The 16,858-nt window shown below is 32.6% G+C and overlaps 1 protein-coding gene across 4 annotated transcripts in view; it reads right to left on the reverse strand.

The window, feature by feature from the left end:
- The window catches only part of LOC128189515 (echinoderm microtubule-associated protein-like 2), a 32,780-nt gene extending 17,620 nt beyond the window's left edge, over positions 1-15,160 (reverse strand). Inside the window, exons 1-2 of one of the 4 annotated variants that reach the window (XM_052861155.1) lie at positions 15,026-15,160; positions 4,670-5,611 (exon numbers count right to left, since the gene is read on the reverse strand). In XM_052861155.1, coding sequence (XP_052717115.1) covers positions 4,670-5,611; positions 15,026-15,070 — 987 coding nt within the window. In that variant the 5' untranslated portion in view covers positions 15,071-15,160. Of the gene's footprint in view, positions 1-4,669; positions 5,612-6,345; positions 6,444-10,509; positions 10,583-11,125; positions 11,598-15,025 lie in introns of those variants that run through there. The other 3 variants (XM_052861153.1, XM_052861156.1, XM_052861152.1) reach the window with 3 other exon arrangements.
- Between the last annotated feature and the right edge of the window lie 1,698 nt (positions 15,161-16,858).

The following is a 16,858-nucleotide window of genomic DNA, read 5'->3' on the forward strand; positions in this document are numbered from 1 at the left end:
ATTTTTTATCTTTAAAAGAGTAGGATCGCTGAATTGTCACGATAAAAACTTGTATCTTGCATACGATCTTTTTGATCCAGAATACATTATGTTAACTGTGTTAATTTTCGTATCAATTAACGTATGAGTTGCATCATAGTGGCATATTTCTGCCCCCTACATGCAAGATAAATTATGTCAGCATGCAAACAAAATTATGCCAACATCCAAGATAATTATATCTACATGCAAGTTACAAATCCCTGATTTTCATATGGGTAAAATCACTTACTTACGCCCGTATCTGACATCATAGATGCAATATGCAACGTAATTACATGCCATGTATGTGACAACATGCGACTTATCTATGCTGACATTGGACTTATTTATGTGAACATGTAATTTAACTGAATATATTAACATGCAAGATATTTATGTCATAGACTTATTCTAAATTAAGGAAGTCTTTGACTGTATGTAACGAGTACTTGTGTTTTTTCATTGGTTGAAATCGTGAGTTTGCTGTTCCACTTCACAAACGGTTTTATTATATCGAGATTAGAATTAATTATTGTGGGGTTTTTTTTGTTGTCGTTAAAAATTGGTTCACACATATTAAATGGTTTAGATCTAAATAATTTCTAACCTCAGACCACCAGTTTCATTGTGTCTCTTGAATTTTAGTGATATATATGTGTTTAAACCAATGACGTACTTTTGTTCGAAATTAATAACTTTATTTCTAAACATAATTTAAACATCATAAAGACGAAAAGTGTTTACATATGTCATTTCGTTTATCAAATGTGATTTTTAATCAAGTTTATAAAAAGCCGTTTTATTTATACATAATAGATAAAATTCAACGGAAGGCAATAAAACCAGTGTAGGAGTGGAATGGCAATTATTTTGAAAACACTTATTAGTATGGCAGGTACCTGCGACGGTGTGTTCCCGTTTTGCACACATTTGATAATTGGATATAGAACAATAGGTGTGATTTGTGTAGTGATAGCAATTAGGCCAGCATTTTTTTATTTTTAGATTTACGAAATATTTTTCAAATTATTTGGTGAGGAGGAGGGAAAAAAAATAAAAATAAAATTGAAAAATTTGTCCGTCGAGAAAAAAAATAAAAATAAAACAATTTTTCAACAATATTTTTTTTATTTTTAAAAAAGAACACGTGTCCAGAAGCTGCCATTTTTTTTAAATGAAAAAGTAATTTTGGTTGTTGGTGATGTTCTTATCATAACATATTTTCTCCATGGGCACTGAAAATTTGTGTTGATATATTGTACATGCATGTATAAAAACGAAGGTTTTTTTTATATATATACAAGTACATACTGTACATATACATTAAGACCAAAAAAAATTAAGGGAGTTTTCACTTCTTCCTTGCAGAAAAATAGGAAGAAGTTTGAATAATCATTTAATTGATTAAATTAACAATGCTATTCACAAATTCAAAATTTAAAATATTGTTACTGAAAATAAATTGGATTAGAAGCATGTCCATAAATGTCAGTAAAAAATCAAGTTTTTTTATTTAAAAAAGACTAAGTAACTTTTAAAATTTTATTTATTTATGTAATTATACCTTTAATAAAGGAAATGTTTCGTTATTTTGTTAGCTTAATGACAAATAAAATCATTCTCTTTCCTTCAGTCATAAGACTCCTGTGTTCAGTGTGTTTAGGGTTATTAGTCCAACCCTATGACCCACTTACAACCGTTATGTAGAGGATCTATTTCCAAACGGTTAAATTATGATTATTTTATAATTTATTTTGCAAAAATGTTTTTAAAAAAAAGTAACTTATCATTTTCTTGGTTTTTTTTTTAATTTACGTAATCGTGATAGAAAAAGACCTCAACTTCTCTTTCTTGAGGAAATTCTGACTAAGTTGCCGATCACAAAACTTAATAGGGTCGTAAATTGTAGGGTTGGACGAAAGCAAACAGGAGTAGGCCCTATGGTGGGTTTTTTGTGACTTCTAGTGCCTGTGACTTGATCGGAAAGAACTTTTTAATCAATGCATGAACAACAATAAATTCAGACTACACACGTGATTGCATCAACATTTATTTTTATTTTTACCAGAAAGAAAATTTCGGGTCGGAGGAAAAAATAAAATTAATAGCTAGTTCAGGTCCTTTTATTTTTATTTGAATTTTTTAAAAAATAGGGTCGGCGGGTTTGTAAATCGAAATTTCAAAAAATGCTGGCCTTATAGTCAGCTTTCAATCAAAGATTTTACCTGGATTTTTACCTGTGTTTTATCATTCATTCATCAGAGCCTTAACAATAAAACAAGAAGAATTCAGATATTTTGTTGGGTTTTAGGTCTAACAACTAATAACTATCACCATTTTTTTTTTCATTTGATAAAATAAAGATAATGATATTTTTAGTCTTAAATTTCCACTCAGGTCAAGACGTTGTGAAGATGATGGGGTACTCCGTGTCTCTTTTTTTCAACTTGGTTGCGAAATATGTAAAATGCATGTTTATAATTGGTTGGTTGGTATCAACAGAAAGAATATAATGAAAGGAAAATCACAAAATATTTCAATCTTCGAAGTAGCGGCTTTGACAGTAGTTCTTACGACATCACCGCTTTAGTATAAATTACATTTTATAATTGCGGGTCACTTTCTGATTTTTCAAATCAGTAGCTGAATACACGAAGCACAAAAATTTTTAACAAAAATAATAATTCTATTATTGATTCAATAAGTTCTTATGACGTCACCGCTTAAGTTTATATTGCGGTACATTTTCTGGGGTTTTTTTTTCAAACCAGTAGCTAAATACATAGACAAAAAAATTCTAACAAAAATAATAATCTGAATATTGATTCGATATACTTCAATCTGATGAAGGTTTATCTCTTTATTTGATAGGTTTTACAGTTTTTGAAGCATATAAAATTGCCGTTTTATCATCATAAATTTTGTCTATTTTCTTCGATTATTCAAGCCACAGCATAAATGAGAAATATTTTGCAGCGTTTTCACTAGACACATTTCCTCACTTTGTGTCAGCAAAAGCAATTATGATTGATTATTAAAATATATTTTCTTTTCAAAGTCAAACATGTACATGTATATGTACTTCCTATAGAAAAGCATTTCATATTCAACATGTTTGCAATAATCTTTCTTGTTTAAATATATTAATGACATTGTTCATGACTAAATTAGTGTAGGAATGTTTGAAATTAAATTCAAAAACATGCAGGTCAATTGTTATGTAAATGTGCTTTTATGTAATTCATATTGTAACATAAAATAGATGTAAATATCAGTTGGGAGTACATATGTTTTATTTATTTCATTGTCAATAGCCCTCACAGGAATTGTGATATAGACTATAGCAATTAAGCAATTATCTCACCTGGTCAAATTCCCGTTCCGCACACATTTTTTCGATACATAATTTTCAAATGTGTGCAAAACGGGAACAAACCCATATAACCCCTGCGACGTCCTCCGGTGTTTACTTAGAGAGCGTCATATATTACATAATATTAAGTATAATTGAACAAATCGTGTTTTAAATCACACTTTAGTTGTTAACAAATAAATGATATTAAACTTTGATTGCAGCTGAAGTGCATGCATTTCACGGTTGCAACCGGGTGTTTTTTGCAATTTAACGGGTGTGAAGTGCGGCTGAAGAAGTACATGTACATAAGTAGAGTTGGTTTGTTTTTTTATTGAAGAGTTAAATTTTTGGTTTATTTATAGAGGCATAACATTTTTTTGACATGCGCACATTGCAGTTTTTATTATCCGGTTCAACGACACCTAAGATAGATTACAGATCCACTTGGCAAAATCGGGTTCCAGGTACGAATCTGCCGAGTAATTATGAGTGATGTTGATCTCTGACCATTAACTGCTCGGTCACTTTGTAAACTTGCCTCCATGACTTAACTCTACCAGATGACCATTTACAATACACGTTTGTGCTTTGCATGTAAATGTATATGAGTCTAAAATTCGGTGGAAAAAGTAATTTCAGTAATTTAGTAAAAAAAAATAATAATTAAAGTCAAAAGATCTAATAACTGGTTTAGTATTTATACATTATATTGTCGTATTTTTCTTTTTTTTTTCCCCCAAAAAACGTGTTTGTGGTTTTTTTTTTTTAATTTTTTTTTAGGGGGGGGGTGGTTTGTTTGGCTTTTTTGTGTGTGTTTTGTGTTTTATGGGTTTTTTTTTTTTGGGGGGGGGGGTTGGTTGGAGGGGAGGAGGCTTTAACCATAAATACTACACAACGCTTAATTTTCCATATGAAAATCACATACTAAAAAATACCAATGTTCTTCGATTGTACTAAATCTTATGGCATTCATATACTGAAGATTGGCAAATAATCATGATGGTTTTAATTTCACTATGTTCCCGATTTGTCATTTCCCCGCGAATTTAAACCCATCATAAATACGAACTCAAGTTTTCAAGACGTTTTAATGTTTATACTTTTGATCAACTGGTTTTCTTGGAGCGTGAAATTAAAACCATCGCAATTGGTACTCTTTCAGAAATCGTGAAATTTTAACACCGTGGAATTAAAACAACTTACAGTATATAGACAAGACATAAAACAATTCAAACGGTTTTGCTAAATCTAAGTGTCACAGAAATTCTATATATAAGTTTTATATTCACATACCTTTGTCATGGAAGGCAGGGATTTGCCGGAAGGCGTGTCGAATTGAGGTATCGGCGGAAGTGCAACGTCTAGATCCGTGAAGAAGTCGGAGTCGGTCGGGGATACCGTGGTCTTGACCATGACGTACTTATCCTCGTCACTGGACGGGTAGTCCACACGCCGCCTGTACACGGGGTTACTCCGGTCGCTCTTCTCTGTGTCTCCGTCATCCCCGCTAGAGTACTCCTCCTTCATCCTCCGACTGTGCAGCAGACGTTCGGCACGATTTAGAATGGAAGCCCGTTTATTTCGTGCTTTGGCTCTTGGGTCGTCTGGGACACTTAAGTCAGAGTTCGAAACGGAGTTAGATAATTGAGTTTGAGGGTGTCTTTCTCGATAAGAGTCCATTAGCTTCTCCAGATCGTGTGTGGTTGGAGGTTTCCTTGTCACCGATGCTTTATATGGAAGGTTGTCTTCTTGGGAGACCATTTTCGGTATTCGTAATGGAACAGCACCCGAGCCATCAGACATCCTCGGTTGAGACCCTAAGTACGTCACTTTAAGATTTGGCACGCTTCTTATGTTTCCATATTGTTTAAATTGTTTCTCTTGACCTAACGGTCTTTTCCTCTGTCTATCGTTAAATCTGAGCATTTCCTCTTTTCTAGTCTTTTGATTTTTCCACTCTCGTCTCTCTTTATTCAGTTTGGAATATGTCTTCTGCTCTTTATTGCGATCAAGTTTACGTCGTCTGTACGGTTTCTGTTTGCGGATGTCATTTTCATCCTCACTGCCAGTTTTCACCAAATCTTCCTCTAGTTCAAGTTCTCGTCTGCTTCTGATTTCCTTGGAACGCCTTCGCCTCAAGTTGTCCTGGGATTCTCTGAGACTGTTTCTGTAGCGTTCCCTATTCTGTTGCGGGGACGGATCTTTCTTTTGGTACATTTCCGTTATTCCCGCTACCTGCAATTTAGAGTGTTATTCGCCTATTAACACAACAGTTAAATAACGTCAACGTAGATGATATGATAGAAAATCCTATAATTAATTACCCCCTTACCGATACGCCAAACATTATATTATTCTATGGAATTGGACAATGAAATGAGGATTCGCGGGGAATTACTATTTTGTGTTGTGTTGCTAGCGATGAAACTTGGGGAATTTGAATTCGATACTGGTTTGTGGGTCCGACGTCAATATCTTATCCCTTGTAATGTGCATTTAATAATCCGAAGAAGAATAAATTGCACAGAATACAAATAAAATACTTATAAACGTCTGTCGACCTTAGGGAAGAAATGCCAAGCGTCCTAAGATGCAATATAAATTCTGATGACAGCGGTAAAAATCTCAATGACTACCGCTCATTACTATCAACTCTATCAGACTGAGTCTTGTATTAATTTGGTGATAAAACCTATTTTTGTGTCAACATCAGATTTTTTTAACACCAAAACTCGTTTTATATCATAAAAACCTTAAATTTTCCAAACGCAGGCAATTTCAAATGACAATAAAACCTACATCCGGGCATCTACATGTGAATGCCATCCCAGTCCCAGGAAAATAGTTAATAGCTACGACTGCTGCGTTATAATTAATAAGCAAACTAGATTTTAACTAGAACTTTGTTAGAAGTAAATATCCATATGGGTCAAACCATATAAATATTAGCCAATCGGTGTTAAACTTACTCTGGAATTGACCAAAGAGCCGGCCACAATTTGGGAACTCCATGGTAAAGGTAGATATATTCCGGGCAACTGAAGCATAGTGACGACAAACAAGACTGAGAAACTGGTTGTCAAAGAGTTGAACCAGCCCAATACACGGCGCCCATCTCCGAGACGTGGACCCAGAGGTACGTAATTGGACAGGACTTACCCATTGTCTTTTAGATAGGCATCTTTTCAATTCAAAATGCTCTTTGGGGTGATGGTGAATTCTTATACCAAACGCTTTTAAGTGATTTACATAAAGTTGTTTGTGCTTTGAACATTTCATCTGACGGTGTTCCCGTTTCTCTTGGAAACAGAGTTATCAATTTATCGCGGGAGTGTGATATTATTAAATGTAATACACAAATACCAGCAGAGATAAAAACTTAGGATTAAAATGCCAATGTCGCACATCATTATCAACCGAACGGTATTTTGCGTGTTTTCGATTTGGTGATGTTTTTGTTTCGTTTTTCCATCTTTGACTATCAAATCAAATAAAGATGGTTCAAAGAGTCTCGTGGTTTTTTTTTTGTATATTTAGGATTTTAAAACTTCGATTCGATGACCGATTTTAAAACTCAAACAGATGGAACACCAGTACCTTTCCATATTTCTGTGTAAAAACATTATTTTGAAATTAAATTGTAAAAGTTAATTTAAAAAAATAGAAATATTTACGAATTGGAAACGTGCATCTCTCAATGTAAATAAAAAGTTGTCCGTCGAAGTGCATTCCATTATAGGTTTTGAAATAAATATTTACATAGAGAAATGCATAATGCTCTTTTGCAAATGTGTTTATATTAAAAATGAAATAAAGGATATTTAAACGAGTCTATGTAAAACCATTGAAGTGCTCCGTCGTGATAGGTACCTACGTACTACAAAAATGGTTATCCATGCAATCCGAATTGCCTATTCTGTAAGTTAACACACATACAATAGATATCGTCCATCGTTTTCGTTTTAACTACGATGAATTAAAGATGACATCAAACTTAAAGATTTAATATTCATTGTTATAGTAACATTCGATTTTTTTTCAAACATATTTGAAAACTGGTATTCGCTTATTACTTGTATACTTGTAGATCGATTCTATCAGAATTTGATAATGACCAAATTAATTGGAAACTGTGTGAGAAGACTTAGACTTTAGAATGCCTACAACTATAGACATGTCGTCATTGTGGTATTAGAAATTGTGCCTCCTGGCATGTTTACAAAGTCTCAACAAAACTGTGGTTTCTATTGCGGACCCCACTAGAAGAATGTTCAGCATTTCCAAGACCAAGATTGTTACTTTTGGAAACGAGAAACGTTCTTTGCACTGATTGTTTAAGAATTTGGCAATCATGATGTACTAACATTTCCAAAGTTTATGTTGTGATGAAATTACGTATATAAACGATTTCTATGACTTTGCAGTGGTTTTTTCATGAGAAATAATTAACAAAGAAGTACTCTCTGTTCAAGCATTTTGTGATAGGTTAGTGTTATTACTTAATGCTATAGGGTGAGTGTATAAGAGATAGCAGTGCTGTCACATCGGCAAAGATTTCAATCGGCATGATATTTGAACTAACGCCTTTACCTTTTAAAACAACACAATTTCATTGGAGTCACTTAAATGCTTTACGTTAACCTGCATAAATACGCTTCAGAATCAAGCTTCCCGAGGATGATGAACATAAATGAACGCAAAATCCAAACAAATAAATTATGGGGGAATCATAACGTATAAGGACCAAAAAAAAATGCAGATTTACATGTAATTAATTTGATACATTAGAATGATGATTTAGCTGCATATTTGAAGCAAACGATGCACGCAAATTACGACAAGCTACCGAGGTTTGAGCTGAATTTCTTTACTTGAATTATGATGGACCGTCCCAAGATTCGATGAAGGCGTTAGTCCATATAACAAGTCCAGTGGAGTCTCTATTGCAATTAGCAGAGCTGGTAAACGATAGTAACAAAATACAACACAGAATTGCAAGATATAGTACGTATATAAGTATTATGCAGTCGTTAAAATGACTGTGGGCTAATTCGTTTCCAATAAGAACTTCAGAACAGAAATCATGGAGCAACGAGTGGAAGTCCTGTGTTCTGGCTCAGGGACCATTAAACTTAGGCGAACTCACTTTTGATCTCAGTCTCACTTTTCCACTAAACATTTATATTCCTTTTGTGAAAGTGAGATTTATATTTAAAAAAGTTAGCTTGGTTAAGTTTGATGGTCTACATTATATCAGTAAAGATGCAATTGCTAGGCAGAACAGAAAAAAAACATCTTGTTAATTACTCTCACTCGCTTGTTGGCGTAAAATAGAGATTTCAGAACATTGCCTTTCTTGTTCGGTAATTAGTAGACTAAAAAGTGTCTCATATGGCATTTAGATTTAATTTATCAGTATCAGGGGTAAATAAGATTTTGTAGATCGTGCTGTTAGTTTTTTTACTAAAAAAACCCCAAAAAGTTCGTATTAGGATGCATTTGAAATTACGCTAATATTGCGTTAAATGATAGAACATTCAACAATAAAATAAAATCAACATGTGCTACTTACAAACCCTGGCCATCTCTCCCTTAACATTTTATAGGCTTAATTCAAACGACGCGACATGACATACATACATATATATATGACCTATTCAGTGACACTTAAACCATCATTTTAAGCGAAATTATGACAGGAATTTGATCACACTGTCAAATCATGTGGGGGCCACTTTTCCAAGTAGATGTTTTATCGTTATCAAAAAAAAATTCAATTTGTCAATATAAGCTTTCAGTCAATAAAATCTTACAAATAGTTGCGAACAAGTTCTTTTAAATGATCCTGCCTGAATGAAGTCTAATTCTTAGCTAATGTTTTCAACAGATACGATCTGAATAGAACAAAGTATACGTCACCCATCCTTAGCCGAATGCCTGGGATCATCATGTGCCAAAATATGTTACATCTCACTTAATCCACTTTGAGAAATAAAAAAAACACAGTACAACCAATATATTTGGTCAATGAACACATCTTACTAGAATCACCATATATATCGGAATGTTCAATTTCAATGCTAAATTCTTATTGGCGTCAAAGTATTTCATTATGTCGTGACACAAAAACTATTGCACGTGCATGCAGAAACAGACAAATTTTAGTTTTTAATAGCAGGAAATGATGAATGCTGTTTGGTAATAGGAAATTCAATAAAACATAAAAAAGCAATACTGAAAGAGATAATATGCTGCTAATTACAAGGAGTCAGGTGAGAAATTTGTCTCACGGTTTGGAGATACCGTGAAAATGGAAAATAAAACCGGTCACGTTTTTGTGCGAAGTAGTGTTCATTTCTAGTTTAGAATCTATTTCTTGGGTGATAATATCTAATTCAAGGTCAATGATAAATGATTTTTTTTGTGACGCAAGTCAGTATCAAATTGGAATTCTATAAAATTCATTGTCTCAGCACTTCGAACGTGCAGTTTGCAACATGAGGCTATGTATTTAACACTAGTTAGTTAATGACTTGCGAAATTAAAGGAATATTCGCGGTGTAATGAAAGTTATCAATTTAAATTTAAATAGATAAATTTGCTGAAATATTAAAACTTCTAAAATGCCATTGTATGAGCGATGCCATAAAGGAAATATGATATTATAAAGATGAAGAGTGTGAATTTGTACTAATTTAAAACATATTTGCTTGCATGCTTGCTTCACCACTAGATTTATTTTGATGTGTAACACAAGCTATAACTATAATGCTTGAACAACCTAAAGCTGAAAAAAGTACAAAATGGCGATTTTTTTTATGTGTTTGAGAAATTACTATACTCTGTTCATTTTAACAACGTTAATCTGTATGATATGACAATTTCTAGACATTTTTTTTTTCAATATTGAACCCAATTAAATAGGGTCATTTTGTCAAGCTGAAAAATACTAGAATATTACATGAATAAAACTATGTTCTTTTGTCGAGAAAAACTACAGAGGTATAAAAAAAATCTGATAGGAAACACGTAAGTGACGAAAGTGTTTACCAAATTTGATCATCTAAATAGTTTTGCGTTGCCAGCAAATGTTTACGGTTTTGCTATATGAGATGAGCTAAATAAAAACATACCAAAATGTGTCCATCTAAGTCCTGAATGTCCTAGCTTTGTCGGAGTTGAATTTCTATTAAGCAGTACTGAATGGTCTTCGAAAAACCCCAACATTGCTTTGCTTTCATAAATATTTTCTTTATTAAACTATTTAAGTGTTTAATACATGACCTGCTTTTACAATTTGTCTTTTAATATTGACTCAGAAGAGCTTGTTTATGCCATTCTAGTCATGTTATTGTCATTGATTTTTAAAATATCTTCCATATGATAGCGGAGCTGAGCGGTTTTCGGTATTTGAATAAAGATTATTTTAATATTACTTTAAGTTGTCTGTACTGAGGTGCGGTGAAATACAGGTAAAGATAATCTGACCCGTTCATCCGCTAAATACGTATATATATTCTGAAAGAGAATCTTCTATTTCTAGTTCATTCATATTTGATTGATGAGAGAGAGAGAGAGAGAGAGAGAGAGAGAGAGAGAGAGAGAGAGAGAGACTTTCAACATTTGATAATATTCAGCATCCGTTAAATTTTCAGATGAATTTGTACAAACACATTGTTTTTACCATGAATTATGCCCAATGATATAATATATACTCATATACAATATGAATCTGGTGCGTTCTCTCACCTTTCGCGTGTTTCCAACGAAATAATTCAAGTCTTTGCTGTTCACGTGTGTTAATTCCATTTTGATATTTTACTTCCCAATGTTCACATAGTGACACTTCTACATAATAAAGAAATTCGCACTCCGTGTTTCTTCTCTTGTTGAGCATATCAATCCAACACTTAAATTACAGAGCAATTATGGCTTACAACCCCACAAAGGATGTTCATTTTTTTAAATTTTCAAATGAAAAATGATTCTTGGCATACTTTAACTTTTTGGTTGTTGAAAATTTGATTTCCTTTTATAATAATTTGAAGATACTCATAAACTGTTTATTCCACAACATCACACACGAATTTCCAATACATAACTCTTAAAGATATACGCTTAAAATTTTGTGTGGAGTCATTTCTATGCCGCTTCTTATTTCCAGGTGATCCAAAGGGGGATTGAAATTTTTAAATTACAAAATCAGTTAACAGTTATTGAATTTAACTGAAAATCAAATATAATTGTCAGCATATTACGTATTTTCCCCCGTGTGCAATGCACGCTAATCAAACATTTCATACTCTATCGCGTAAACATGTATTAGAATTCGCCCAATTTTCCCTTTCCTAACCCTCGTTTTTATATCGTTAAATTCTGAAGTGAAAAAGTTGTCATTCAATTTGTTTATAATGTAAGTAATTCTTCCGAAGGTATTGATAAACATTTCCTCAATATGCAATACAAAACGTGCAGACTCTATGTCAAACCATTACAAAGGGGACCCAAGAAGCGTAACTTCGCACATTTAAACTTTCTATACATCTAATCATTGGACTGGTTCGCTGTCAGACGACGTTCAACTAGAAGTTCTATGATCTATCAAAAGCAGGTTCAATCTTGATTGAAAAATAAAATAAAAATCCAATCTCAACGTATGTTTGAACGAGAGGAAAAAATTAAAATGAGGACTATAATTAATGTCGAGAGCTCTCTATATTTAAAAAGTCTTCCTGCATCGGGGCGCTTAATGTGCTTTTAAAACACTTCTCTTTTTGTGAGTTTTTATTCATATAAAAAACCCAATGGTACCTCGAACATCCTAGTTTACTTTAAATGCCACTAGGAATCGTTTGTTTGAGTGAAAAATGTAAAAAGCATTGCTAGATTCTCTCGAGTACTGGCTTTGTTAAATGTGATAAAATGATTATTGATCGATCGAAGTAGCGTAGGAAAATTTATCTCTCTCTCGTGATTATGTAATTTCAATCGACATCCTCCGATGGATGATCCTAATCAGCGGGACTTTATGCATCAATATTGTTTCATTACGTGGGTATGTAAATGAATTCTCTACGAATGTCTGATTCCTTCATTTTTTATGACTAAACAGCTATCATCTTGAAGACTTAACACCCAGGCTATAGGCAATTATTTATTTTTTTCCGTTATGTTATGCAATCGTTATCAAGCTAATACCCCATATATCCAACATTGTTGTCAACGCAAGTTTTTCCTGGAACATTGTTTTTTTTTTCCTTTTATCCAATTTACATAAAGGCCGTATTATTAAAGAATTATTGAATGTCAAAAACAATTTCTTCCTAAAAACACTATAAAATGTACAAGTAACTACGACGAATAAAATTATAAAATATGTTATTAAGCGCTGGTAAATTCAAGTTTTTTAAAGGCAGGGAATATACAATGTAAGTGCAGGCGAATCTTGCATTTAAAAATCACCCATCACATCAACTGATCCATCGTTTATTTTTTGTTGTTGCTTTTTGTGGTGTCATTATTTTTCAATGGATTTACATTGTACCAAAGAAAAGCTTTTGAAAACGTTTACATGCATTAAGAAAAATGAATCAGGTGGAATGCGTGTCATAAAGTCGAGGTTCTTTTTTCTAATATTTACGAATAAAGATCGTTGCAGCTGTAATCTAAGAGTTCTTTTTCTTTTTCTTGTATTTACAAACAAATCTGATAGAACATTGTAGTTGTAATCTAAGGGTTGAAGTTTAAAGTGTAAAATGGCTTATGCTAAAGAGTCACGTCAATCGTCTTTTTTTTCTGAAAAGACAGCAAAAAAATATTGGAAATCTCCATCCAGATTGTCCACTGAATGCTTAAAAGTGCAGTGGCTCTGTGCCCCCCCCCCCCAAGCAAAATCACTCATATCATTTGCTGATTATATCAACATATATTTTATATTATTTTATTTTTTAGAGGAAAATGTTGAAAGTCTCAATATACAATTTGATGTAACATTACAATAAATGTTTGAAACATGAACAACGAGGGAACAATTTTAATTCCATTGCAAATTTCTGGTGGTTTGTTTTGCTTATTGACACAAACTTATAGCAGGTGGATTGAAAAAAAAGGATATATTAGACATGATTGTTATCAAAATCGACAAAACAAACATAAATAGCACCAGACAACAAACCCAGCTAAATCATTTTTAACTTTTAGATTTTCTTTAGAGATAAAGAGATGATTGATTATCGTGCATCATCTTTCACTTAATATACATAAGCATTGATTTGAAGAACAGCTGTGATACAGATGCTCCGCAAATCAATACCATATAAGTGGGCATTAAGTTTAAATGTACCAACTTTTAGAAAGCGAAACCTGCATAGAAATAAAAGGGGGTCAGTGGAAGAAGAAAACAGAAAATCTCCTCTTTTGGTGTCAAATTTCTAATAGATGTGAGATTTTGATAAATTTTGGGTTGTCATATCTATTTCTTGGACTTTTGGACTTTTTGCGGAAGCCGGTAAGTGCCAAGATAAAGAAACTTGCAATTGTCACAAACAAAGATTTACATAATTTTATAAAAAGAAAATAAATAAATTTTAGATACCCACAAAATTTTTAAACGTGTGACTTTGCTATTTTAAATTTCTTCCGAAGATTTACAATATCAGTAGACTGTGGCTTTATAAAAAAAACATTAAGGACAAAACGGCCCCATCCAATATCCAGGATTGCGTTTTACACCTTATGACCTAATTATTGGCCGCTAAATAAAGTTTAAAAAAATTTCTTCGCAATTGAAAATATGGAAGTAAATTCGCATAATGATAACCATTTAATGAGACTGAGAAGATTTAGAAGAAAATTTGGAAAAGAGAAGTAAAACTTAGCCCCAAGAAACAGTTCTGCAGCTACCAAACAAGGTTATAATCTGAATTATTGTTGTTTTCAATTACCATTATCGGGAAATAGATCAGACAAAACATTCTTCCAATGCATTTGAAAGCAATACGAGGATCGAATGCCGTAATTGTCAATGCCAACTAATCGTTATTGATTTCACAAAAGAGTCTTATTTTGTGTTTTGTGATAATCCATGCAACATTAACAGAGAATTTTCTTTACCTTTTGTATTTTATTTGAATGATGTTTCAAGAGTAACACATATCATAACCACCGCTTATTTCCATTTCATTATTCTTGAAAGGAGACTCATCAAAAATTCAATGATGAAATTCAAATTCGTGCACATATCAAATTTTGTATATTTATACACAATACACCCATGGCACCTATATTTAGAAGTCAATATGTTTTCGTCTTTTATTTGAGAATTGGTTGGTTAAGGATAACACATTACCATTGTCGAATCAAATCTGCTTAAAATTAAGATACGATATATTTGACCGTATATACTATAACTGAAGAAATTAAAAAAACAAAGATTCTAGTTCTGAAATTTGAACATTTTACTCAATCTTTATACAGAATTCTTCGTCTAAGGGATATTATTTTAGTCTAAAAATGGCTATGGCCATCCAGCTCTGATTAATCAACAGGGAACCTGCATGTATTGCAATTTTGCATAAAACGAAATACAAGGTGGTTGAATTTTATCCTTTTCAAATGAATGTCTTTGAAAAATCATCAATTGCTACTTACATCAAAAACAACAGTCCCTGCATCTGTCATTGACACTTTCATCATGCTGCGCGTGGTCGTCTGCTTCGCTTGTTGGGTTTCACTAATGACGAGATGGAGAATAAAACCACCGTCACATTTTCAAAATTTACAACCAGTTACTTACAGCTTTGCTAATTAAATAGATAGCAAGGATGAATCAATGCTGGGAATCTGATGGGAAAGCTTTGGTTTAAACAAAGTGAATTCTGATCGATAGATTTGACAAGATTTTATTTTTCGAGAGGAGCCCATTTTTGGCTAAGCTGTTCTGACTTCAATTCATTGGCTGCTTTGCTTATATTGGTTAATAATTATTTTTTTGTGTAAACATGTAGATTTTAATCATGGTAATTGCGTCAAAAGCCAAGGTGACTGCTGAAAATGTCAACTCGAAACTGAGAGGTAATAGACATTCATGGTATGATTTTACAACAGATCGGGGATATATTGACTGCATTTAAATCTATTCTCTGATGATGTACCGCACCATCAATGTAGCACTGCCGGGTTATAGAGAGTGCCCATCTATATTGCCAAGCTTACAATTTGATATTTGTTTTGTTTCGCTGTACTCGATATTTATTTGCGCTTTTTATTCAAGACAAGGCCAATTGTTTGTTTTTGCTGAATATGATGTATCGGTATTAAAGGCAAAATTAATCAAAACCCCTCAAATTAGGCAGTAGAAAATCACTCGCCTATCACAGCCTATTCAAAAGACATCATCTATACTCCGCCCCCTCCTGAAAATCAATATGAAATAAAATTGATTTTAATTATTACTTGATCTATAGTAGATAATTTATCTAGATACTAGGTTTTCCCACAATTCCTTTGAAGGACAATACTACATGCCTGAAAATGGAATTAATAGAAGGTGAATGTCGTTATACGACAAAACATAAACATTTTGTCAACAAAAAACATTCAGGTATACATACGTTATAGACAGGACGGTGCGCACGTGCCTTCGATCTTTGTTATTAATACCAATCAGACAACATAACTTAAATAAAACTATAATACATTTTATTACCTAATCAAAGGGTTTTTGTTGTTTTATTACATATTAAATATTTTCGCCAATTTTGTATGTGTATACAGGTTTGAAAGTGATCGGCAACGTATTTTATAAAAAAAAAAAAAGTTTAATTACTTCAAGATTAAAAGATAACTTTATTATGTTTATTTTACTATTGTTCTTAAAATTAATCTTTTATGTCATCTTAGTATTGATTAACAATGACCTGAATGCATTATGGTATGAAAACTTGTAATTTATAAATGTGAATACAATACGGAATTAGGTAATAAAACAATTATTTAATGCCTGAACAGTCAATAGAACCGAATTTTTTCCCTTGGTGCAGGGAACATCTCGTTGGCCTCGGGCAATAGATCATACTGAGCTGTACCCTGAACCTCGGGAAAAATGTTCGGTCTATCATTAAATAATTGTATTCTTGGGTTATAACTTTTGTCAGCATAAAAAGAACGATAACCCGTGTTAACAGTGCATTCAGTCTAACGTTAAATTTATTGTTCACACCAAATTAAAATTTAAAGGACACCTTGATTATAGTTATCAAACATTGATAAGAATTATCAATGCATGATTAAGATGCATTGGAGTAATTTAAATAGTCAATTTTCTTCTAAGTCGCGATGAAATTGATTTACTTCTATTTATATACAGTGAATCTTTTTTATCAGCTAAGGGTAATATTCGATATTTGATTAGATTTGTTTCCTCTTACATTTATTGTCGTTTTTATAATCTGTTAAAGATGATAGAATTTTTAATTTACAAGC

This window comes from Crassostrea angulata, chromosome 6 (assembly GCF_025612915.1).
Source record: "Crassostrea angulata isolate pt1a10 chromosome 6, ASM2561291v2, whole genome shotgun sequence".
In the NCBI taxonomy this organism is placed as follows: domain Eukaryota; kingdom Metazoa; phylum Mollusca; class Bivalvia; order Ostreida; family Ostreidae; genus Magallana; species Magallana angulata.